Raw genomic sequence first — 26,996 nt, forward strand, 5'->3', positions numbered from 1 at the left:
TTTCATCGAGCAAACCATAAAGTCTTTTTGATAAAGAGACCAACCAACTCAATGATTTACGTCCTTTTACTTCTTTTTGCTCCAGATACCCTTAAGCAAACATACCAAGGATTCAACAATATAAGCATAGTCTTTTATGAATTTCAAAAAAACCAATAAAGCCTAAAAAAGATTTTACTTGCCTTATGGTTCCTAGAATAGACCACTCAAGCACTACTCGAACCTTTTCAGCGTCAACATGAATGCCATAATCAAGATGACATGACCAAGATATAACATCTCCGTGTGAAAAAATTCACACTAAGATAGTTTTGCAAACGATTACTCTCATCTTAAAAGTTGTCAGACGATCCACAAATGCTTAGCACACTCCTCCAACGCCTTACCATAAATAAAAATGTTGTCAATGAAAATTACTATCCACTTTTCGAGATGAGGATGAAATAAGTCATTCATCATCTGCTCTAAAAAGTTACAAGAGCATTGGTCAATCTAAAAGGTTGAACTAAAATTTAGTAATATCCATACCGTATTCAAAACGCAATTTTCGAGACATCCTCCAAAGCTATCTGTACTTGTGGTAATTGGACCTAAGATCAATTTTTGTGAAATATCATGTATCACAAGGCTAATCTGTAAGATCATCCATCAAGTCCTTCATAATCAACACAAAAGCCTATCATGCCATCCTTCTTTTTAGCAAGAAGGACAAGAAGGCACCCCATGAAAATTCACTCAATTCAATAAAACCCTTAGCTAAATAGCCTTGAAGTTGCCTCGCTATCTCATCTTCTTCTTTCGGGCTAAACCTATAAGGTTTCTTGGAGACAAGATAGCTACGAAGCAATGTCTCAATCCTATGATCTAAGATTTCAAGAGACAGAATAAGTCCATCAAGTACCTCAAAGGAAAAGATATCAACATACTTATATGATATCAAATTCAAATACTCGCAATATTATTATTAAGAGATATATATGATTTTTATAGTTGATATACAATGAGAAATATTTATCAAAGAATATTTATCAAAGAACCCCGCATGCCAAGAATGACATAAACATGGTCAAGGCTTATGAGTTGAAAATTCATAAACTAATGGCACTGTTGGATTGAAAGATCTAAATCCAATATAACATGATCCCAACAATCCATATTAGGACCCTCCACATATCGAACACGATAAATTCAATTAAAAAGTATCACGTGAAGCCGTAGTTCTCCACCAAAGCGAGAAAAAATAAAATTATGAATAGAGTCATTATTGAACAAAACTATAACCTCTTTGCCATTTATACACCCAATGTCCTTTAAAAGATCATGCAAGTCAAAAACAATTCCATTAATGGAACTACCATCACTGTTACTAGCATTAACAAAATAATATTCGAATAAAATTTCAAAAGATATACCTAGAGCTTCATGTGTGTTTATTAAAGTCTTGGAGATAGGTTTCGTCTTCTTGTTCTGGGAACGATCTCATTCATTATGAAAGTGATCCATTTGTTAGCAAGCGAAGCAATGGCCCTTCGAGCAATTCTTACTGCGAGTAACCTAGCATTTTTTATACGACACCAAAGACAATTGACGAGTTACTGCTGGGATAGATAACTTATTTGGCTTAAGGGAAGAAGCAGGTCGATGGAAGTTCCCTCATCGACTAGCTACCCAACTAAAACAAGCCTTCCTCCTCAGATAGGATTGTAAATAACCTAATTTGACACTAATTACACCAAGCACAAAATTCACATGAACTGAAAAATGTAAATGTTACCACTTAATCTTGGACAACAAACAACCTGTTAGTCTCAAAACTAACACCCCTTTCGGTATTTCTTTATCTTATATTGCAAATGGATGGAATATAACTAAGATTCATTGATCTCCTCCAATAATCCAAGTGTTACTTATTATCATTAATGACCAACAAGCCTTCAAACCAATTTGCCCCTTGGTTCACTTGAAAAATCGACCTTCACCTTGCTCCTTATGAGACAAATTTAGTCCCAAATTGAAATTGGCTAGCTAACCTCTTAAATCTCCTTGAAATTCTTTGATTTCAACTACTAGAACTCAAGTCTCAGGCTTCAATTCTAAGTGCACATCCCAAGATAGCTATCGAAACCCTCATTTCTACTATAAAATAGAGTTTACAACAAAGATTGACTAAAATATTTTCCTCTAATGGCTCAAACTACTGAAAAATGTTGAGATAACTTGAGAGATATCTAGAGCACTTCCATCACGAGAAAATGAAAAAAAGCAACTATTGCCTTGTTTAGACAACCATGAAAGCTATCTCCACTGATGGAACACCCCAAATATAATGTTGCCTAGTTGAAACAGCCCTTAGATCGCTGTCTACTACTGCTGTAGTCTATTCTAGGCATGTCATCAGCTCCTAGAGGATCTCCTACTCGCTCGAAATAACCCCACCTCTCTCTTTTTTTTTCTTTTTTTTTTTCATAAAACCCCACCTCTCTCTCTCTCTCTCTCTCTCTCTCTCTCTCTCTCTCTCTCTCTCTCTCTCTCTCTCCTTGAAAAAACATCTTTTCCACTTTGCATGGGCAAGTTTTAACAAGTGGCAATCTTCTATTTAATAATTGTTCTGGGGCTTAAAATTTTAATTTCACCAACCAATAAAATAATTTTTCTTTTGTCGAGTTTTCTTTTCTCGATATTTGTCATACACTCTATTTCTTCCTAAAAACTCTATTGTCTCTCTAATATGGTACGAGTGCATACTATCCCATCACTTTTCTTAACAATAGCCATCAATGCACATGTAAGAAGATTACCTTATTCTTTGCGAGCGAAGGCTCATGTGCAGGTAGCCAAAGGACCAACGGTATACATGAAAAAAACAAAAATGAGCAAATGCAAGCATTTAGCTTATCCTCATCTACATGGGCCTTCTCTAATTGTGATTTCTCAACTTGAGAAAAAGTTGAAGACACCTCGACAGCTAGATGGTCAATGGCTTAAATCATGAGCTCAGTCAAATCATGCAACTCCAAGATGGCCTCCATCATCACTTGTCAAATGCTTCTCAATGAATGTTCTGATCCTAGGGAATAGCCAATATTACAAGATCTTGTGGTACATAATTGCCCGGAAATCCATGTCTACCTCAAAAGGCACCCTACTCCACCTTTCAATAGCTCAAGGTTATCACATCCAATGGCATCTAATTAGTACAGCCTAATACTAGCACGGTACTAATACTAATAAATATTAGACCTACATCTGATATTACATCCGATGGAGATATATATATATATATATATATAATAAGTCTATACCTAAGTCTAAACCTAATGTTTGAACTTAAAACATAAACTTAGAGATTCAAGTCAAAAGTAAGTGTAAAAGAGAGTTGAAACAAGACTCGTTAGTCAACAAGAGTATAGTATGTCATAACTCATGATTCATGAATAATGAAACCAACAACTTTATTATGAACCAAATATGCAATCTCATTCAAAAATTATGTACAAAAATGGATTGAGATAAAAACCATGGCTCAATCCAAATCAAGATACATGATCAAATAGCAAATCCCTAAACTCTAAGTACTCATATCACTCTCGGCATCAAAGATAAATGCATCCTTGTCCACCACTTAAGAAGCCATCACCCTCCTCAACAAAATCACCCTCACTAATGAGATTGCCCTCCTCATCATACGCCAACTCTCTAAGCTCTATGTGAGAGATAGTGATAGATATATCCTCATGGACCGAACTAGGATAGCTTCTCAAACCACTCCGATGCCTCGTGCAACATCTAAAGGCCCCACGAGTATCACAAACAACTAATGTGGATGCCGAAGTGAAAACTCCACTACTAGCGGCGCAAGGGCAAATAACAACACAGTTTGGCATACACAAGTACGAGAGATCCTCCAATCTATCTCCTTAAGCTCCAAATAAAGCTCTCTAAATATTTGCTCCTCCAAGTCTTTCTCACGAGTCACACTTTTAAGTGTGCTAGTGGAGAGCTTAAGCACATCCACATTTATCTATACATTTAAAGAATAAAATCAAAAAATATTAGATTAAACAAATGAAACATCTCTAAATATATTTCTTAATTTATGAATAAAGTTATGAAACTAAAAACTATAAAAATTAGGTATATGATACATGTTTACCATAGACATCTTACACATATTGTGTAGCATGCGTAAATTGGAGCAACAATATTTGTCCTTCAATTTCCACGTACTAAGCTTATTACGAATTTTAGTGTGTATGAGAAAACTGGTAGACCAATTCCTCTCACATGCACCTGACGAATGATCCTAAGTTGTAACGAGAATCGAATGAAAAAATAAAAGAGATTTTCAAACCTATGCAAAAACGCGTAAGACCACTCTTTGAAAGTAAAGCAATTGGTAGCCAAACAACTCCTACCAAAAAAGAGGCTTCACCAACGATTCCCGCTTTCAACAAATGATGGATGCAAAAGTGATGCCCTTTGATTGCTATAATTGATGAGCTCTTGGAGGAAGGCACCATGGTGCTCTTCCGTCAAAGCCTTTGAAAGAAAGGCATAGCGGTCGGCAAGGACATTGGCGTTCATGAAGAGAGAGGGTTTTTTAAGGATGGAATGCAAGAGTACCACAAACCCATGGATGGGTCGCTTCATCCACTCCCATCTCTCCTTTGTTAAAAAGAGAAAATCATCTCTTTTAGGGATGGTATTCAAGATATCACTACAATAGCCATAAGCTAATAGAGATTTAGAGATGAAAAGAGAGAGAGAGAGAGAGAGAGAGAGAGAGAGTGTGTGTGTGTGTGTAACTAAAAAAATACCATGAAAGAAGAAGAGACCTCCCTGTCCAAAATGGTTGATTGTTTCTCCTCCATCACATCCGCCATAAGATGATAGAGAAGGCCAGTAGTAACCCCCTCCATGTCTCTCATGTGAAGCACCTTGTAAATAGAAGTAACAACAATAACAATGCATCTCACATCCATCCAAAATTCCTCCTTTAAGCAAATCCTTTGAACGGCCTTTGCTTCCACTTGGCTTGATATTGACTCCCCTTTAAGCCATTTTTTGACTTCATCCAGTAGAACCATTTTTTGTAGCTTATTGCAAACATCATAGAGATACTTGAGGAAAAACCACGTGACCGAAAACTGATACTTCGAAGGCTTCTTCAACTCCAAAGTTCGAGTATGAGCGATAAATCACAAAAACCCGGACCTTGGAGTTAATGAAGCCAACAATTATATAAGTGTCGTTGCCGATCCTCACCACCCACTCCAACTTGTATGTATCTTCCATAAGAAGATCTAGACAATGTATAGTACATAGCCTCCATACTATGGATAGAAACTCAACCTCAAGTTTATCTCATAGATGCACAATTCGAGAACCACATTTTGTGGCCCCCAACCTACAAGATTACACACGATGACGTTAGAATAAATTTGGGAGATTAAAAGAAAAGAGAGATGTAAAATAATGGATTTAGAAACATTGCCGTAATGATGGCTTGCCATAAGTACTGATACATGAAACATCCCATGGTTCTACTTTCCCTCATGCCCACATCCACCGCTCGTAAGAAGTATGTGTCAAGTGGACAAGAGACGAGGATGTTGATGATCCCCCCTTTTTTTGCGATCACTCCATCCATCGGATAGAATAGAGCATCCATAAGTCACCCAACCAGCACACACAGGCTCAAGGGACTTACCAATCCTCTTTCTCTTCTCATCAAGTTTCTCGATACGCATGTCATTGTATATGACACCATACCACCCCTCACATGGACCGATAATAGCAATGGCTTTCACCATCCGCTTCCATCAATCCACTTTGAGAATATGGAAAGAGAGATTGCACTCAATTATGGTGCATGCCATCTCTATTTCCGCTTGACTTTGCCTCTTCTTGAGAAAGGAGAGAAGATTCGAAACTTGCCCCATTCCTTGGGCAAGAGTGGCTTGCCTCTTGGGCAAAGGTGTACCACTCGAATGGCTTTTTCTAGATGGAATAGAAAAAACCCCTCCAACGGAGAAAACTGAGATTGTCGGAGAGGAATCTTCTTCCGCATCCGAGACCTCATAATTAAGAGAGACCACCGCCTCACTCGCCCCTAAAAAACCTTTGCGCCGCTTCAATGGCAAGTATTTCCGACAACAATCTTCATAGACATCATCAGGAATACCAAGGCCTGGTGTGGCCTCCCCTCCTAATTTGCAAAGCTGGATGCGAAGGCAAGTGACGGATGAGATATGGAGCTTTGCGCAACACTTGCATTGCGTTGAATTTCTCCTTTACTCACTCGAAGTAGGCACAATGCAAGCAAAAGGCCTTATAAAGAGGGGGTTGTTAGATATGATCAATGCCCCCACCCTCATTAGGTGCTACCAATGATCCATGGTGCTCAAAGTTGTAAGGCCCCCATTATGAGGAGAAGCCAAATGTGAGCCCGGACATTGGTTGAGTCCTGACTTGTATATCAGATGAGGTCTATGTGACCGGATGGCAAAAAGGTGACTGTTGTGGGTCTAATCTTTGGGTTAGACGGAGTGGTTAAGCTGGTAGCAACTCGAGGCACATTGCATTGAGTTGCGTGGTAAGGGAGTTAAAAGGGGCCCCTATTGTGGGGTCCGGGGGCCGCGGAAGCGGCCCCTGGCTGGGGGGTCCCAGGGGGGCCAGCGGCCCCCCTGGCGGGGGTCCGGGGGCAGCGCCCCCGGCCCGATGGTAAAGGGAATATTCCCTGGAATATTCCTTGGCCGACTAGTGGAGGCTCATATGGTAGGTCGGTCAGCAGGCCGACCTAACGACCTTCGCGGGCTATAAAAGCTAAACCCCTTCGCGGCCATCATTCACTCATCTTTCACCCAGTCAGAGTTGTTGTTCCAGCTAGCCTTAAGCTCTTCGCCTATCTTCTGTCTAGATCGCCATCTAAGCTTCACTCAGTGGAAGCGCACGGGTGGACAGAGCCATCTTTGTATCAGTTGTTTGGAGTTAAAGAATTTTACTGATTCTCCTCTTATCTGTTGTGTACTCTCTATCTCTTTCTCAGATTCTGTTCGCTGCGCCGTGTAATATTTTACATGGTATCAGAGCCCAGGGGGCTCTAGAGATCGGAGAGCGTGCAAGAGGCAAAGGCTTCAACAGCAAAGAGAAACGATGTCGACTCCGGGAAGCAGTTCTGGCGCATCAGGAAGCGGTGCAGGAGGTGGTGCTGCTGTACCGGCTATTCAAACACTGAGGATTCGTCCACCAACCTTCAGCGAAGGCAAGTTAGATGGTACAAACTACACCTTGTGGAAGTTCAAAATTACAACTATCCTTGATTCTTATGAGCTTCTGGAGACTGTGCTGGGGACTGACGCAGAACCACAGCCTACCCCCGACCCATCAAATCCTAGTGTGATGATTCCTCCGAATGCAGATCTTCTACGAGCTTGGAAACGAAGGAATGCAGATGCATTGTGTGCCTTAGTTACAAGCTGTTCTGACAGTGTTTTGACTCTGATTCAGCATACAACCAAAGCGTCAGAGGCTTGGAATGTACTAAGGAGTCAGTATGAAACACGAAACCAAACAAGGATTCAAAACTTGGAGAATCAACTAGCAGCGGAGAAGTTTGCTGAAGGAGAGACGGTTGAAGCATTCATCACTCGGATTAAGAATCTGCGCGACCAGATGGCTGGCGCTGGGATACAAAAGACTAGCGAAGAGCTAGCTCGGAGGTGTCTTCGGATTTGTCCACAAAAGTTTGATGGACTAGTAACTGCCCTTAATACTCAGGTGAGACCTCAAGCTTTGACTTTTGAGGAGTTTTGTGCATTATTAATGGAGGAGGAGTTGAGGCTGAAAGCCCGAGAAGGAAGCAACAATGGAGATGCTGCATTCTCTGCCAATGCAAAAGGCAAAGGTGTTTCCTCCACCAAAAATGATGGTGACAAAAAGAAAAAGGGCGGCAAGAAGAAGTTTCAAGGAGAGTGCTTCTACTGTAAGAAGAAAGGACATGCAATTGCAGATTGTCGTGTCAAGAAGGCAGATGAAAAGAATGGTACCCTTAAAACTAAAGGGAAAGAGACAGCCAATACGGCTGAAGCAGAGTTGGAATTATTCATGGCGACCATTGAGGAAGTGTGCTCCTCGGCGCAAGAAGAATCTACCACTGACTCTTGGGTGTTGGATAGTGGGGCCTCCCGTCACATGACCAACAAGAAAGGTCTATACAGTTCTATGCAGCCTCTACAAGAATCCATCACTGTGACGGTTGGAAATGATGCTAAATGCCCTGCTGCGGGCACAGGTACTATTTCTTTTGTTGCTGCAAATGGTGAAGTCAAAAAGCTTTCAAATGTGTTGTATGTTCCCGAAATCAGGAGAAATCTCTTATCAGTTGCTGCCATAACTGATCTTGGTCATGAAGTGAGGTTCAAGAAGACAGGTGCAGAAATTATTGATAGTGCTGGCACAATTGTTGGCAAAGGAGAAAGAAGGAACAACCTGTATGAGCTAAGTGCTCTTACAGCCACCGCTGGAGTGGGCACAAGTAAGCTTTGGCATGAAAGGTTTGGACACATCGGATTTGCAGTATTGAAGGAGATGCAAAAGCAAGGTATGGTTGCTCACCTACCTACAATAACTGAATTGAAGGAACCATGTGAAGCTTGTATGATGGGCAAGCAACAGAGAAAGGCATTTCCACAAGAAAGCAAGAATAGAGCACATGCTCCTCTAGAGTTGGTGCATGCTGACTTGTGTGGTAAGATGCCTACACAGACCTTGGGGGGATCTTCTTATTTTATGTTGATTGTCGATGACTATAGTAGGAAGATGTGGGTGTACTTCCTTCGTGATAAGGCTCAAGCTTTTGGTAAGTTTAAAGAATGGCTAATACTTGTTGAGAATGAAACAGGGAAAAGTGTGAAGAAATTTAGAACAGATGGTGGTGGTGAGTTCAACTCAAAGGAGTTTGAAGGTTTTTGCAAGAGCAAAGGGATCAAGCGTCAATTGACAACGCCTCACACACCTCAGCAGAATGGTGTTGTGGAACGCAGGAATCGTACCATTGTGGAGATGGCAAGATGCATGCTAAAGGGCAAGGGATTGCCTAACCATTTTTGGGCTGAAGCTGTTAATACTGCAGTCTACATTCTAAATCGGAGCTACACAAAGGCTCTCAAGGGAAAAACACCTCATGAGGCTTACACTGGTAAGAAACCATCTGTTTCACATTTCAGAATTTTTGGATGTGAATGTTATGCACATGTTCCAGATGAGAAGAGAAACAAGTTACAACCAAAAAGCAGAAAATGTATCTTCTTGGGTTATAGTGATGAGCAGAAGGCTTACAAGTTATATGACCAAGAGGCAAAGAAGATCATCGCGAGCCGTGATGTGGTGTTCAAGGAGGAGCCGCATACAGTGGAGGAGGAGAAGGCAAGGTCTTCCACTTTATCATCAAGCGAAGAAGTAGTCCACTATGAACCTGTCCCGAGAGCTATCCCTATCCTTAAGGAGGAGGAAGCATCATCTTCAGATGATGAGGAAAAAGTTCACCAACCTGACATCACCCCACCGGAAAAGCCATTGCCGCGCTGGGTGAAGCAGCTCTATGACCACAATAATCCTAGGCCTGCATCTGTTGAGGAGAAGGCAGACGGACCAAGGAGGTCTCAGAGAATAGAGGAGCAAAGGAGGGCTTCTGCTCACATAGTCAACATGGCCTTGATGGTTGAGATTATGAGAGAAGTAAAGGAGCCAACTGACTTAGAAGAAGCACTTGCAGATCCATCATGGAAGGCTGCTATGCAGGCGGAGTATGACAGCATAATGAAGAATGACACTTGGGAGCTAGTGGATCGGCCAGCAAAGCGGAAGATTATTGGCACCAAGTGGATCTGGAAGGTAAAGTACAAGGCTGATGGTACCTTAGAAAAGTACAAAGCTAGACTGGTTGCCCAAGGATTTTCACAAGTTGAAGGGTTTGATTTTCAAGAGTCATTTGCCCCAACTGCCAGAATGACCACTATTCGCACGGTACTTGCAGTGGCTGCCCACAAGAAGTGGCCAGTGTACCAAATGGATGTTAAGTCAGCGTTCTTAAATGGTGACCTCAAGGAGGAGGTGTACGTGGCTCAGCCACCAGGGTTTGAGGCCCCCCATTCTGAGAACAAAGTGTGTAAACTGAAGAAGGCATTGTATGGGCTGAAACAAGCCCCCAGAGCATGGTACCAGCGGATAGATAGGTTCTTTTTAAACCTAAACTTCAACAGATGTGCCTCAGATGCTAACTTGTATGTTTACAGGGATGGTAAAAAGTCTGTAGTGATTGTCCTATATGTGGACGACCTTCTTATTACAGGTGACTATGAAGATATGATCAACCAAACTCGAAAGGCTTTGAGTTCTGAGTTTGAAATGACAGACTTGGGCTTGCTGCACTATTGTTTGGGGATTGAAGTCTGGCAAGAGCCAGGAAAGATCTTCATCTCTCAGAAGAAGTATGCATGGGAGATCTTGAAGGCATTTGGCATGACCGAGTGCAAGGAGATAGCTACACCTATGGAGGTGAATGCAAAGTTATCCGTCGAGGATACATCAGCATTAGCAGACATTGGGAGGTATAGGAGGTTGGTCGGCAGTCTGATCTACTTGTGTAACACCAGACCAGATATCAGTTTTGCTGTTGGTGTTTTGAGCAGGTTCTCAAACAAACCTCATGAGAGTCATTGGAAGGCTGGGATGCGGGTGCTCAGATACTTGAAGAAAACTCTTGACTATGGTATCACATACAGTTTCGGAACTTCTCTTGTGGGGAACTGTGACTCAGATTGGGCAGGAGACATTGATTCCAGGAAGTCAGTTTCTGGTTATTGTTTCTCTTTGGGTTCAGGAATTTTCTCTTGGATTAGTAAGAAGCAACCAACAGTGGCATTGTCTTCTACCGAAGCAGAGTACAAGGCAGCTTGTTTTGCTGCATGTGAGGCCGTATGGTTGAGAAGGATTCTATGGCATATGGGAGTGCAGGATGAAGAACCAACTGTGCTGAGATGTGACAATCAGAGTTGCATCGCCATTGCCAAAAATCCAGTGTTTCATGCACGCACCAAACATATAGAGATCCAGTATCACTATGTGCGTGATTTGATGGAGGATGGGATAGTGGAACTGGTCTACTGTCCAACAGAGGAGAATGGAGCAGATATCTTCACCAAAGCACTTACGAAGGATCTGCTTCAAGTTCATCTTCAGAGACTCGGCATTGGGCCGAGGAGATAGTTCACCTATGGGTGGACATTGAGGGGGGGTGTTAGATATGATCAATGCCCCCACCCTCATTAGGTGCTACCAATGATCCATGGTGCTCAAAGTTGTAAGGCCCCCATTATGAGGAGAAGCCAAATGTGAGCCCGGACATTGGTTGAGTCCTGACTTGTATATCAGATGAGGTCTATGTGACCGGATGGCAAAAAGGTGACTGTTGTGGGTCTAATCTTTGGGTTAGACGGAGTGGTTAAGCTGGTAGCAACTCGAGGCACATTGCATTGAGTTGCGTGGTAAGGGAGTTAAAAGGGGCCCCTATTGTGGGGTCCGGGGGCCGCGGAAGCGGCCCCTGGCTGGGGGGTCCCAGGGGGGCCAGCGGCCCCCCTGGCGGGGGTCCGGGGGCAGCGCCCCCGGCCCGATGGTAAAGGGAATATTCCCTGGAATATTCCTTGGCCGACTAGTGGAGGCTCATATGGTAGGTCGGTCAGCAGGCCGACCTAACGACCTTCGCGGGCTATAAAAGCTAAACCCCTTCGCGGCCATCATTCACTCATCTTTCACCCAGTCAGAGTTGTTGTTCCAGCTAGCCTTAAGCTCTTCGCCTATCTTCTGTCTAGATCGCCATCTAAGCTTCACTCAGTGGAAGCGCACGGGTGGACAGAGCCATCTTTGTATCAGTTGTTTGGAGTTAAAGAATTTTACTGATTCTCCTCTTATCTGTTGTGTACTCTCTATCTCTTTCTCAGATTCTGTTCGCTGCGCCGTGTAATATTTTACAGGGGTGCCATTGATAATGTATGGAGAGAGGTTCATGGGTGGAGAGAGATGATTGAAAAAAGGAGTGGAAAGGGTAGAGCGGTTGAAGGAGTAGAGAGCTTGAGGAAGTAGAGAGAGGCTAGAGCTTGATGGAGGAGAAACTTAGAAGGGTTGAGAAGTTAAGGGAGGAGAGAGCTTAAGAGAGTAGAAGGGATAGAGAGCTTGAAAGGAGTATTAAGGGGTGGAGAACTTGAAAGAATGAATGAGATGGAGGGGGGGAGAGAGAGAGAGAGAGAGAGAGAGAGAGAGAGTTTTCAAATTTTGAAATTTGAAATTTGAATGGTAGCCCATGGGAGAGGATGGTTGCATTGTGCCATTGTGTATATGAGAGAGAGAGAGAGAGGCAAGGAGAGAGTTTTTAAACTTATTAGTTTAAACTTTAAACTGTTCTCTTGAGTCTTTGTGTGACAGAAAGAAAAGAAAGATAAGAGAGAGAGAGAGAGAGAGAAAAGGAAGATAAGAGGGAAAGAAAAGAATAGAGAAGAGAGAAAGAAGAAAGAAAGGAAGAAAAGAAAGCGCAAAAAAAGAAGGAAAAACGGCCATTTTCATAACTGTTGGCATACGGGGCCGCAGGCGCAATCGGCGGGGAATGGGTCTGACGGGTCTGAATGAGACTAGACAAGTCGGATGAGTTGACCCCTCCGTCAAACCTTGACAACCCTTCAACAGCTCTACACATGCTAGGTATCCCCCTTCTAACTTTCAAAAGGCAATTGGCTAGGACTTCCTTCACCCATTCACTAAAGAGCTTTATTGCTGAAGATAATAGAAATTCAATTATTCAATTGACTCCGAAAGGCTCAAAATGCAGCTTATTTCACACTTTGACAACTATTCTTGCACAAACAAACAGCAAACAAGCCTCCATTTGCATGCATCTTAGTTCGATCCAAGCATGTATTGATGCACAACCCTCCCGCTTGCACCCATACACTGAAAACACAGCCTTTGTGTCATGTTAAATCCTCCTCTTCAGGTTTGTCCATGCTTGATCAGCCCCTAACACTACTTTGATACCATGTTAGAGTGCAACAATGCAGAAGCATATGCACAAACTAATCATACATCCTAATCAAGGAGAGGAGAGAGAGAAAGACACAGAAGAACACTGAGAATGCTCAGCATTAAAACCTAAGTAAACAGGGCAGAACAAACACAAAGGGTTGTGCGTGTATCATAACAGTTAGAAATCTCACAAAGCTGTGTACAAGACTAACTGTTTTGATGGTGTCCAATGCAGGGCTAAAAAAGCAGAAGTGGGGACACGTAGGTGCAGTCGGCCAGCACCAGGCTGGGCCAATAAATGGCCTGGTCGAAGCTATCACGTGGCAAGCAGGCCAACTGGTCTGCCCAGTTGGGCAGGCCTGCTGCCAGTGATCCTACCATGCCTGTGATCTGCCTTGCCCAACAATCTGCTCTGCCCAGCATCCTGTCTGCCCGTCACCTTGGCTGTCTGCAATTGTGCTGCCCTACCTGGCCTGCCTGCAATGGTGTCTGCCTTGCCATGCTGCCCACCTAACCTGCCCGCCCCTATAGGAGGTCTCAATTTCTAACAAGCTTGTGGAATGTGTGAGCTAGCACTTAAACATTGTACTCTTGGTTCCCACAGTGGATTCTTTTTCCCAGTTACATCTTGTGCATCATCTCTTTCATTGATCTTGTGGCTTTCATTATTCTACTACCTGTTTTGCTCTTCTAAAAGAAGCAGCACCTCTAAAATCTGTCTAGCTTTTTCTCTTTGATAGTGCACCAAGATCCTTTCTCACAATCTACCAACTTTTAAGTGGAACAAACTAATTGGCTGAATGATATAAGGCTACAACAATCAGCCCCAACGTATAGCATTGAGCATCAATACAAGTGCCAAGCAAAAGCAGGGAGATGAGAGGAGGACGGCGGCTGGATAAATGATAGATGGATGAATTAATGGAGTAAGGGGGGCAGGCTGCCTATAAATAGGCAAATTGAGGCCACAACTACCCAAACCCAAAATGTGGGCACCCAAGTCAACCAGCCCATTGACCAAAATGGTCATTGTACCCAAAACAAAATGTACCAGTACCACCTCCACCAAAAGTTTCTAAAACGAATAAAATGACAAATCATCACAATGTCAAAGCTCCAAATGTCCTCATTTGACTCAAAGTAAGGCTCACAAGCAAGAGATGACTATAGATGACGCATGACTACTAACAACCCCTCTCAAATCCCAGATGTGATAGAAGGCCAAAGGAGAGAACAAATTTGAGGGTGGCAAAAGAAGTGTACTATAGATAAAGCCCATCATGAAGAATGCCAACCTAGGAGTAAGAACCCCTCTCCATATGAAAACTCGATCAAACAAAGGGCTGCCATAGGCCAAAGGAAGCGAGGAGGCCTCAAATGGATCACTCTAGAAAACTCTACTTGGGAATGGATGAGCCAAGCCAATGACCCAACTAAGAGACAATAGCAAGGAGCTATCAGAGGCACTATAACCTACCAAAGACAAATACTAGGGACCAAGGGCCACGAGATGGATACGCAAGCGGCATGGAATGGTGGCTTGATGGCAAAGGAAAGAGGCCGCTAAGCCCGTTAAAAAATGCAATCCCTAAAGAGTCTCCTCACAATCCTAGAATCCCCCTCCAAGACACAAACAACCAAGGAACCCACAACTACATCACCCAAATTATTCCCCTCTGAAAGGGATGGGGGATTCAAGGAAACCTCCAAAGGAGATGATGGGGGTGGAATAGAACATATGGGATCAGTGGTGCATAATCAGAACCAAGTGCAACAATAAGAATCTACCTTAAAAGGGTCCTTCACAATGGAAGGGAAATGACACCTGTATAGCTCCCTCCAACCAACCTATCACAAGGATGGATCCTAAAGAGGAGTCCTCAACAAAGACAAACTGCTTGGTGAAGACAACTTGGGTATCGAGTGTCATAAGGCCATGAACTAAGAGGAGATGAAAGCCCAATAAGGAAAGGATGTCAACACCATAAATAGGCAAAAACATAATGTCACTTACAATGACTATACCCTTTGATAAATGAAAATCCTAGAGTCAATCTCCTCGAGGAGTCATAAGACTCCAAGCACAGTTGTTAAGCCAAGACCTCTCAAAAGACAAGACAACCAAAGAAGGCTCCTCCATCTCATGGATGTGAAGGAACACAGACTCATGAGTAATAGTGAGCCTAGACTAAGTAATAGAGAGAGAGGGAAGCTCCCATGATGTAGCTCCATCCTTTGCTCCTAGACTAATGTGAGGGTATTTCTTCCAACACTCTTCAAGGTGCGAGGCCTTCCCACTATGTGGACACTTGGGATATCCTTTGCACTTCCTTCTAAAGTTATATCAAAGTTTAAATATGACTCTAATTTCTTGGTCTTCTTCTTCTTCCCTTTATTCTACTTGGCTTGTCCTTTACTTCAAGATAATGCCACAAAGGCACAACTTTAGGCAATGGCTCTACTAGAATCTCTCTCCCTATGATGCACATCCCACTCAAGCACTATCAGGACTAGCTCTTCTCAAGTGATGGTGTCCCTTGCACATGAGGTGAGGAGATTGGTGAAGACATCATACTTCGATGACAAAAGATATGAGAAAGCTATCATAGCAACATCCTCCAAAGAACAATCTTACCAAGGGATACAAGCTCATCCCAAATCTCCATCTGGATGAGGTGTTCCTTCATCGTAGGGGAATCTACAACAAACAATTGTTGAAGCTTCAACTCAACGGATATGTGATGCCTAAATGTCTTTGCCGGGTAAAGATATGTCAACCTCTTCCGAACCTCTGCACTCGTGTAGATACATCTTACATGCACAAGCACAGAATCTACACAAAAAAAAGATATGAGAGAGCTATCATAGCAACATCCTCCAAAGAACAATCTTACCAAGGGATACAAGCTCATCCCGAATCTCCTCCATCTAGGTGAGGTGTTCCTTCATCGTAGGGGAATCTACAACAAACAGTCGTTGAAGCTTCAACTCAACTGATACGTGATGCCTAAATGTCTTTGCCTGGTAAAGATATGTCAATCTCTTCCAAACCTCTGCACTCATGTAGATACATCTTACATGCACAAGCATAGAATCTACACAAAAAAAAAGAAAGAAAAGAGTGGGGCCTAGCATTCAACTATTTCCATAAAGTTGTTGAGTCCAAGGTCGCTTCAATATGAGAATCCACAATAGGTAGAGGAATAGGAACTACCATGAAGTCCCAAAGGTCACAGCTGTCGCAAATACACTTGGCTTGCACGACCATAGATGATAGTTCATCCCATCCAACTCTTCTCATGCAAATAGGGAGGGTAGGTAAGGCGCTTGCACAAAGGGTGCAATGAGGTATAAGCAACAATCCTCACAGTCATGGCTTTGTGGACACCAATCTTCACAATCTCATTCATCACTTTGACATTCTCACTATCCCAATCCAAACAATCCCCCCAATCACATTGGTCAGCCATAGATGTCGTTCAAGAAACCATAGATGCAGCTCTCATTGAAAGTGACCAGAAAGTTGATATCCCCCACCTCTTTGGGGCCCGTGGGTCCAATGTGCAGTAGTGGAAGATAGGGATATCTAAGGTGGGAGGGGCCAAACAGTGTCCAGATGGAGGATTCTATGGCAAACACGGGTGAGAAAATGCTTGCAGCCTGAAAATGCAGCCTATATCAAGCTATAAATTGCTCAAGAGGGGCCGGAGACACATAGACCTGCAGGAAGCGCAGATTGACTACTTGAAACGATGATGTCAGCACAAATTTAACACTACCCAGCAGGGAAAAGTTGCTACTTGGCTGCTGTAGCAGCTGGCTGCTGTAGCAGCTGGCTGCTGTAGCAGCCACCCGCTGTAAAACACAGCAGATGAGGTGTCCTTTTCCTGAAACCTCTGGCAGCTGATGGTCTGTCCCTTCAAAACATAGCCACTAAGGGGCTGAAAACAGGCCACCCTAATCCACCTTGATGATGAAAACACAGGGTTGGCAATGATGCCGAGCTAGTGCAAATGTGGACAGCAATTCTTCTTCATCATTCGGCTCCCATACATGACTCTCATGCCATGTGAGAGTGCACAACGAAAAGGAAAGTGAGCACAGAGCAAATAGAGGAGGAGACTGAATGAAACACAGGAGAGAGAAGGAACAAACTAATTGACAACTAAACAATCCAAGCCTGCAATGGTCAGCCCTAGCACGCAACACCGAGCATCAATGTGGACACCAAATGAAAGTAGGGGGATGAGAGAGGAATGAGGAGGATTGGCTGAATGATGGTTGTATAAATGAATGGAGTAAGGGAGACAAGCTACATATAAATAGACAAACTAAGATCACAACTTGCATGCAACTAACCAAGCCCCAATTTGGGCGCCCATGTCAGCCCACCCAACTAATCAGCACGGTCATTGTACCAAAAACCAAACGCATTGGTATCACCTCCATTGAAAGTACCTAGATCACACAAAAGAAGCAAATAGAGCCTTTAAAGTGTTTTGTAAGAGCCTTCCTAAGGTGTGAAGCAAATGATCGCTTGCAACTAGCCTCACTTTTTTTAAGAGGCTTTGTACATATTTATCTTTTTTATAATATTAATTTCTTTAGCACGTTTTTTTTTTTAAAGGTTAGAGCTCCTAATGTCCTCGTCTAACTCAAAATGAGGCTCACAAGCAAGATATGAGTGTACATGACACACGACTGTCAACAATTTGTACTACACAATCTTGAAATTTTGACCACATGCTAAAAATCCCAATGTAGCATGGTTATATTGATTACATGCTGAATAACTTGTACTACAAAACATTTGACTTATTGGAATCTTTAGCATGTATTTCAAGATCGCGGAAACTTTTATCAAGACACATAAAATGCAATCCGGATACACATAAAGATCCCCATGAGTCAAATGTTGCACAGATGTTTCTAGGGAATAGATCAATGCATGGTTGTCTTGGGACAAGATCCCACAACCATCGACAAATATTTGCTATCTAAAACTGCCTTTAGAATCGGACAACTATAGAGGAAGTATCCAATATCTAATATTGCATGCACCTTCTAAAGCACGTTTCAAAAGTTTTGTTGTTCAATTTATGCATAATAACAAACGTAAAGCCTTGAAACCTCAAAGTTTTGTCATTCCTTTTATACATAATGACCGTGTAAAAGCTTTGAAACCTTGTTTGAAAATTTAGATAGTATAGCACTTCAAAGTACCCTATTGACCAATTGTTGAAGATCAACTTCGCACAAGACCAATTCCCAAATTTAAGGCTGCAACTTACCTGGGGTATTCCCACACTATCATGGCATGATTCTATTTGCTGAAGTACTAAGGGCCTTGAAGGTGCTGTGAAGACAATCTTTCCTGAACTCAAAAAGTCAAAACAGACAAGATTGTGAAACCCTTGTCTCTACCTCAGCCAATACAATCCAACACAAACATCAATACTGACATTTCAGAAGCCTTTTGACAAATGCCACAAATAAGTTGCTGTGCCAAGAATTACAATAGATTGTTAAAAATACACATTACCCTAGAAGAAGACTTTCTTTCTGTTATGATTTTATCCTCACCAGTTTACCTGAAGGAAACCAACGGAAGAAATTGTACATAACAACTGCTGCAATCAAGGTCTTTCCTAGTCCCGTAGGCAAAGACACTAGAGTATTTGTGAATAAGGCTGTCTGCACGATTGAGAATTGATAATCTCTCATGGGCACATTGACTGCACAAGATACAACATATCCCAATTGCAAAGGGTGACATGGACAAGATAAAGCTGTGTAAACCAAGTAGACCAATAAGTTTGGTGACCTGGGTAGACCCATGTTTTCGCTGAGATTGGATCAATTTCTATGCCAATGACTGCTGTAACTGCTGGATCTTCATACTCAGAATGAGGTCTCATCAATGCTTCTTCAGGCTCTCTAGTATATCTCTGGACAAAGCTAAGCATGGTTTTCTGATGCACTTTAGTCTGGGGATTAGATGTCCCCAAAGTTCCCTCTTGGTTGGTCCCCTTGCGATTCTGATTCGTGGTTTCTTTCAGAACATTCCTGAACTGCTCATCTTTTGGTCTGTTTGGTATCAATGACATGTGCTCCATGGCAGCAACAGCAGCTTCCCAATTAAAAGCCTGTGTTAAGCCAGGGTGTTTAAATTAAGCGCACAGTGATAAAATTAAGAAATCAAAGGTGACAGCACATCCCATTCAGAACTAATCGGATTACGCATCTCATACACACATGCTTCAACTAAGCATAAAAGATAGCATGAATTCAACACAGTATGAAACCAGAAATATCTGGAAACATGTTCCAGAGTGTTTGCAGCTAGTAAATGGCCAGAATTGTGTGAGGCGAGCGTTTTTCACTAACGAAGCTGCTATGATGCTGTGGCTAATGTGAACTTTCTGTGAAACATGCTTACTTAGGTCTAAAATCCTGTGAACATGAGGTGTATAAAGTAATTATTAATGCCTGAACTAACACATTTACCATTATTAAGATAGATGTTTACCATGTTAGAGACATGAACTTTAACAGGAACACGAGGCATTTATATGTATCACTTCAAAACCTAATCACTTGGCCAGTGAGTGGACTGTACGCCTCCTGTATTAGTATCCTGGATCGTGAAGTGCATTGAGAGTGCAATAGGTACATAAATGAACCAACTTCCACTCCCTACATTACTAGCCTTGTTACTTCAATATGAAAGGGTCATGGGGCCATGTCCTCCTCATCATGCCAAACCACGTGTATCTTGATTCAAGAGGGAAATGCACAGATGTCACTATTTCCAAATCAGCTTCAATCAGCTCCATTCTCGAGTCTCCTTGCAATTCAAAGCAAGCATCGAACTGATTTGAAGGAGTGTGTCAGCATGGTGGACCTGCTATGCTTGGGCTTCTGAGCTTTTGCTGGCAGGAATTGGTCAGAGCATTGAATGCAGGACGACAGCCCCCACAGCAAGACTGAAGAGCAATTCCCAATTTCATCTGCAACCAGCTTACATGCAAGCCATTCTGGTTGTACAGACCCATAACAATGCAGCCTTAAGATGCTAAAATTCAAAAAGATACAACAATTGGTCATTCCAGAAGACCTATTTTGTGCATATCATTTTCCCAAGGATCTTACATTTGTGCGTCCATGAAGTGAAGGTTCGAATGAAGATTCTGTCATTTCTTAAGGATCAATTGTACCAAGCTATTCAAACATCAGAGCAGACAACGACTCGAAAGAGCACGCAATGAATCAAAGCATGCTCAAATCCGGATTGTGCTCGGACAGAGAATCAAAACAACCATAGCTATCCATGTTAGCACAAGCAATCCTTGTCGGTGAGCCTGGGAGGCATGTAAGAGAGCGGTCTTGTACATCATTTTCGTCGTTGTAGGTCTCCATCTGTCGAGAAGGGGGTTCAGTTCCAGTCGCTCGGTAGCTCGCTTGCTGGCTGGCTAGTTCGCCCGCTCCCCGCCGGCGCGGCCCCCCTCTCTCTTTTTGGAGGAAGGCAGAGGCGGGACTTCGCTTATGATCCCAAAATCGAAACCCGTAAACGTTCTCTAAAGAAGGAAGAAGGTTCAAAATATAAATTTGTAAAAAGATTAATATACAAAATTTGCAAACGCTTCTTCCTCGCTTTATGATGTAAGATCATGGCCAAAGCGCTAGCCATGAGTAAGAAATTCCAGCTTGGAAGGATTCTACATAGCGCCGAACTAGCATTCTGTACGCTCGACAATCTATTCCTCCTCTTTCTCTCTCTTCTTTTCCCTCTCTTATTCTAATTTGTTTCCTCTCTCTCTTTCTCTCTCTCTCTCTCTCTCTCTCATATCAAACTTAAAACTAAAAGTAATTTATGAGTCTATCCCATACTTTTTGTGTGGGATGATGTAAATATCTTACCAAAGAATCTATATATATCTTTCACAATAAAAAAGTAATTTATAAAATTTGTGTTATAGAACACGAGATATACATATAATCTCTTATATGTATCAAACTTATAAAATTTCATCTATACTCAAAGCTGGTACCAATTGGACCTCACAAAGTTTGAAGTTCAAGTCAATGGTGTCATATTGAACCCGCAATGTGGCAATTACAAAGCATGATACTTAGGAACCATTCCCCCCCCCTTTCTCTCTCTCTCTCTCTCTCTCTCTCTCTCTCTCTCTCTCTCTCTCTCTCTCTCTCATCAAACTTAAAACTAAAAGTAATTAAAAAATTTGTAATACAAAATGCCAAATATATAAATAATATCTTTTATACATCAAACTCAAACTTTCATATATACATGACCGATAAAAAATACATCCTTGCTTCGCGTGATATTTAGAAATAAGAGTATTATATCGAAATGGATCATAATTGATACTAGGCGCTCCGCGCCTAGACTCAGCTAGGCGCTTCGCGCCGGGGCCGGCGCTACGCGCTAGCTTTCTCCCGGCGCGAAGCACCAGGATGTGAAGCACAAATGTTTTAATTTGTTCACACATTCTTCCACTTAGTAATGAATCAAGTAGTCTTGCAATTTTTAAACTTCATTAAAAAATCTAATAATTCAACACAATAACATTGATTATCTCAACCGTAATAATTGGAAAACATAACTGAAGCAAAAGTGATTTTTAAATATCACTGAAAGAATTCCAACTATAACAATAGGTAAATGGAAAAGAAAGTATAAAATGTTTTCAAAAAGATAGTTGTACTGTAGAAAATCAACTATCGAAAAGAAAGCTTTCTCTTCTTAGATGAATTATGAACCGTGGATCTAGCATGAAGAACATGTGTGGGCGAAGCTGTGACACGCCCCACCCCAGATTGTGCTGCAACATCTAAAAATGAAAAAAAAAACTTTAGAAATAAGGATATTAAATTTATAAAGTAAAACATTAATTAATGAAAATGGTAACTATTACCTGGGGACATGATATGATTGGCTCTCACATTAGTAGAGCAGTCGGCGGAATTTGGATGAAACTGATGCAAAGTTACAAAACATGATAAATCTTTAAACTCCCATTTACTCCAGTCATTTGGTATGTGTCTAGTATGGGACCGAGATATGAAGTACTCAACATCTGTTTGTCTAACATAGTAGCATTTGATCCATCCAAAATATAAAATTTCTACATATAAAGGAGTGTTTCCATTAGTAAATCCATCATTGGGTAATCTTTCGATTACCCTAGCCAAAGTTCTTTGGATAATAGCATCCGTAGCGATAGTTCGCAATGCTTCTTGAAGTCTCATTTGATAAGGAGAGGCACGATAATATTCAAATACTGTTTGCGACATCTATCAATAAAAATTAGAAAACATAAAAATATATGATTTAAAAATAATAAATAAACTTTGATGATATTGCACCAAAAATTTTATGCAAATATAATATGATAAAAAGATCAAATAACTTTTTATGGTAGAAATAATTTAAACACAATGCTCTCATATAGTAAAACAAACATACGTCTAACTTCACATAAAATCATGAATATCTATCCATACATGAGAGATATGATTAAAACATTAAAGTATTAAATCAAAGAAAATAAGTCAAACTTGCTTTTCATCGACGAAAGAACTCACTACTGAAAAAGAGCATAAGAAAGTACAATGCCACATTTTATAGATATGTGAACAAAGAAGAAAAAAAGGCTTTGATTGTATTAAAATAAAAACATTATGCAAATATAATATGAGAGAACAAACATTACACTTTTGAAAAAATAGAGGTTACAATACTTTTTGTAAAATTTCATTATATACAATATTGATTGTACCATTTACCATGTCCTCTTTCTCATTAATCAAGACTTTCAATCTATCCGGAGACTTTACTCTAGAGAAAGCAACATAGAGTTGACCATGAGTAAAGACTGGGGTTTTTAGATATATTCCCAAACATGATAACGTTTGGCCTTGAGATTTGTTGATTGTCATTGCAAACGCCAAACGGACTGAGAATTCCAAGCGTTTCATTGAGAAAGGAAGTTCCAGTTTAGTTGGGATGAAAGTTATCCTCGGGATAAAAACTCTGTCACCAATATTGGTCCCCGTAATTATCTCTGCATCAATGACCTTGTTATTGAAAGCCTTGCATACCAGCCTAGTACCATTGCACAAACCTTTAGAAGGATTCAAGTTCCTGAGCAATATTATTGGAGCATTTACTTTGAGCAACAAGATATGAGGAGGAATACCTCCACCGAGGTCAAGGGAATTTAGATATTCCACAGAATAGAGGAATGAGTTCTCCTCGGTTCTATCCACAGAATCAGCACTGTAGTATTGTTTAACCTCTCCCGGCATCAGCTACAATGCATGATTGTTTATCATTTCCACATCATTGTTTCGAGGTGCAAGAATGGCAAGTCCACTAAAAAATGTTTTGTAATCAATTACACAATTCATTTCACAATAGACAAAATTGATCAAGTCTTGCATAGATCCTCCCTTTAACAACAATGCAGGTGGAATTTGCAATATATTATTAGTATGTGTCAAATCTTTTCCATCTCCAATGTCTTGCAACCATGCAACAAACTGACCCTCATCTGATGCGACCCGCATATTCTGTGTAAGTTTCAAAACATTGAAATATTGCCACAAATTGGAACAACATATAGCAACACCGACAATATCCTCACGGGTACCCTTTGGTACAACATGCAATATTTGCCTAAAATCTCCACCTAGTAGAATAACTTTACCACCAAATGGCATATCACACTGCATTATATCCTTTAAAGTTATGTCCAATGCCTCAAAGGTATTACGATGCAACATAGGAGCTTCATCCCACAAAATAAGACTTGCCTCTTTTAACAGTGCTGCAAGATGACTTTGAACAGGTATATTGCATGTAGAATTATTATCTGCCTGTAATGGAATTTTGAACTTTGAATGGGCAGTACGACCATGTGGCAAAAGCAATGCAGCAACACTAGAGGATGATGTAGCTATTGCAATGCGACCTTGACTGCGAAGCTTTGCAAGCAAACATTTGTATAGGAATGTTTTTCCAGAACCGCCTGGGCCATCTAAGAAAAATGGTTTACCCAAGCCACTATCAATAGCATTCATTATTGCCATAAAACAATTTCTTTGTCCATCATTCAACAAAGCTTGCATTGTTAAGAATGTATTCTCTTGTTCTACTTTATCATATAGTTATTCATCAAGGATCAAAGGATTTGTATACTCTTGCATTGTCACCTCAGGCAATCCATGATACTCTGCCAAATTGCGACCATGTTGATCTAAAAGTTTTTGAATATGCATCAATGCATGATTATTGGCCTCATCTTGCATATCAATATTTCGCCTATTTTGCAAGGAGAGTCGATGTTTATATCCTCTGTCAGCGGACCTAAGAACTCTTCCCATAGAGCCCCAGGTCGGGCGGGCAAACAAAATACCAAGATGGATGCAAACAAATTTCTTAATTGAGCACCGGTTTGCATCAATGCAGCTTCATGCAAACACATTTGCCATTCATCATCTGTTTCCAACATTCCTTTTGCAATGCAAGCCTCCTTAAAAGTTGAATATACCACATTATCAACCGTACGCAATGCCTCAAAGGATGTGCACCCCTTGCATACAGTGAGTAGTAGCCGCAAATAGTATTTTTCTCCACACGTAGGTAAAACAAAGTATATTCGACCACATGTGTTTCCTTGCTTTCTCTTTGTCCACATTTTTTTGCGTGCATTCCAAACCCAAAACATTGGAAAGTCTTGATAGAGAACTGTGTTAGCATCAGGGTGCAAACGATTGCATGTAAACCATTCTGTGAGAGTTGTTTTTTGAGCATTTTCATTTTGAACCACATCACGTATGTTATCAGAGTCACGAAAGGAAATAGTATTCTCTCCAGGTAAATGTATTTGCAATCGTTGAATATCAGGTTTCTCATCATGAAGTTTGAATTCAAATATTCACCAACATGCTTCAGAAGCTGAAATATATCGTGCATCTAAGTACCTCTCAATCTCATCAATATTTTCTGCGTCAATATCATTGGATCCGGAACCACGCGTACTTGTAAACCGAATGGTTGCTCGATCATGGCCCTTATATACATATTTATACAAATATTTGACAATTGCAATTGTCGAGCAAACCTCAACATTTATGTGAGCACTATACTTGGAACTCATATAAGGATTGTAAGGCACTATCCATCGGTTATCCAAGAGGTTACCTTTAGCATTATGAGTTTTTCCATCCTCTCGACGTCTGTATAAAGGATAACCAGATTTATCAACTGTAGTTGTATGTATAAACTTTTTTGGATAATCCTTTATACACTTTCCGTCCACCATGCAAGCACTTTTTGGATTAAACTTACCACACGGACCATGTATGTTACATTTAGTAATAATTCGATACAAATCCAAAAACCTTTCCTTATCAGGCAGCTCAGCGCACACCAGTCTATCATAATGACGTGCTTCTAGTGGCTTAAAGCGTGGTTCTAATATCAAGAGCATATGTGAATGAGGCAAGCCTCTCTTTTGGAATTCTATGACGGACACATATCCAGCAACTTTACAAAACAACTCCTTTTTCACTATCGACTGCATCATGTCCTTATGTTTCAAATGAAAAACTCTAGCAATTAAATCTGGTCGATCATGTTCAGTTTGACCAGGCAACAAAGCATCTGTAATTTTAGACCACTTAGGATTGCATGTCATGGTGATAAACAAATCAGGTTTACCTTTGCTACGTACAATTGCCATAGCATCTTGATATAATTGGTACATGAATCTTGGTCCACCTGTAAAGCTAGATGGCAATACTATTCTCCTGCCCACACCAATCCCAGCGATATTAGTATCAACTGCATCTGAACCATTGACCATATCAGCCAATCCCTTATACATTTCAACTCGCAATGTTGCTTGATTACGACGCCACCAAGCCAATCTACATTGTTCAATGCTACAATAAGCATCAACAATGTATTGTTGTAGCAAGCGACCACCCCTTAAAAGACATGCATTAGTATCATCTCGAATCTGAAGTCGAAAAGCGTAATATTGCATTTGAGTGACACAATCTTTATTTGCAAGATTATTGGCATTAATATGAGCATCAATAAATGCATATGGAACTTTAGTATGCCATCCATCCTCTCCATTTGGAAAAAGAAGAACATATAACAGTGGCATATATGCCTTGTGTAAGTTAGAAATATAAATCAAATGGCCTTGTCGTGTGCGAACTTGAATGCTACAATGATCAAGTGTATCATCATCACCTTGTCCAGGCATGATCGCAGCAACCTCACTTGCAGTGGGAATTGAATATCGTCTAGACGTGGATCGATTTTGAAAAATGGACATTCTTATTTCTATTGATGGATTGCGTTGCAAGCTTGCACCAACTGCTATAAAGGCCTGTGCGTAAGCATTGTGATCATGCATCATTTGTTGAAGCTCTTGTAGTAAGTCTAGCAAAAGCCCAGGTAAAACCCCCATGCGATTCAATAACTCATGATCGGTGTCATAAATATAAAGTTGTGCAAACTTTGACATTTGTTGTCCATCCTCACTTGGCAATAGGGAACCCATCCATATATTGATCCATGAACTCGAAAAGTATAACCATTTCCATTTTGAGGCAAAAGCTCATCAATTTTTGCACCCATTGAAACAAAAGCCAATGCGCTATTATAAGCACGTATATTTTTTTTGAACTCTCTGCTTTGTGGATGTGTGCCATCAAGCAAATTACATAAAGGTTGTGGTGGTTGCTGTAGAGGTGGCAAAATTACTTTCCCTTCTCTACAGCAATGCTTTCCAATCGAAGTTGTACGCATTGTTTTAGTTTCATCATGCCACAACTTAGCCATGCAATGGTGACAAACCTTGCAAAGGGTACCAATTGCA

The 26,996-nt window shown here is 41.1% G+C and overlaps 3 protein-coding genes across 5 annotated transcripts in view; all 3 read right to left on the reverse strand.

The window, feature by feature from the left end:
• The window catches only part of FANCM (DEAD/DEAH box RNA helicase family protein), a 70,893-nt gene extending 50,152 nt beyond the window's left edge, over positions 1–20,741 (reverse strand). For 2 of the 3 annotated variants that reach the window (XM_087672470.1, XM_087672473.1), the window contains exons 1-4: positions 20,467–20,741; positions 18,899–19,220; positions 18,666–18,809; positions 18,366–18,448 (exon numbers count right to left, since the gene is read on the reverse strand). In XM_087672470.1, the coding sequence (XP_087528596.1) occupies positions 18,366–18,448; positions 18,666–18,809; positions 18,899–19,220; positions 20,467–20,493 (576 nt within the window). In that variant the 5' untranslated portion in view covers positions 20,494–20,741. Of the gene's footprint in view, positions 1–18,365; positions 18,449–18,665; positions 18,810–18,898; positions 19,221–20,466 lie in introns of those variants that run through there. The other variant, XM_087672471.1, reaches the window with a different exon arrangement.
• A 2,668-nt stretch (positions 20,742–23,409) lies between these two features.
• On the reverse strand, positions 23,410–24,180 carry LOC148009936 (uncharacterized). The gene has a single exon (XM_087672847.1). The coding sequence runs from the start codon at positions 24,178–24,180 to the stop codon at positions 23,410–23,412; it is 771 nt and encodes a 256-aa protein (XP_087528973.1).
• Positions 24,181–25,037: 857 nt separating this feature from the next.
• Positions 25,038–26,585, reverse strand: LOC148009937 (uncharacterized). The gene has a single exon (XM_087672848.1). The coding sequence runs from the start codon at positions 26,583–26,585 to the stop codon at positions 25,038–25,040; it is 1,548 nt and encodes a 515-aa protein (XP_087528974.1).
• Between the last annotated feature and the right edge of the window lie 411 nt (positions 26,586–26,996).

The sequence above is a fragment of the Lygodium microphyllum genome, chromosome 30 (assembly GCF_053477565.2).
Source record: "Lygodium microphyllum isolate KBCC chromosome 30, Lygodium_microphyllum_v1.1.10, whole genome shotgun sequence".
NCBI lineage: Eukaryota > Viridiplantae > Streptophyta > Polypodiopsida > Schizaeales > Lygodiaceae > Lygodium > Lygodium microphyllum.

Coding starts and splice junctions, on each gene's coding strand:
- LOC148009937 (XM_087672848.1), bottom strand. CDS start 26,585: ATGGGGGTTTTACCTGGGCTTTTGCTAGACTTACTACAAGAGCTTCAA.
- LOC148009936 (XM_087672847.1), bottom strand. CDS start 24,180: ATGAATGCTATTGATAGTGGCTTGGGTAAACCATTTTTCTTAGATGGC.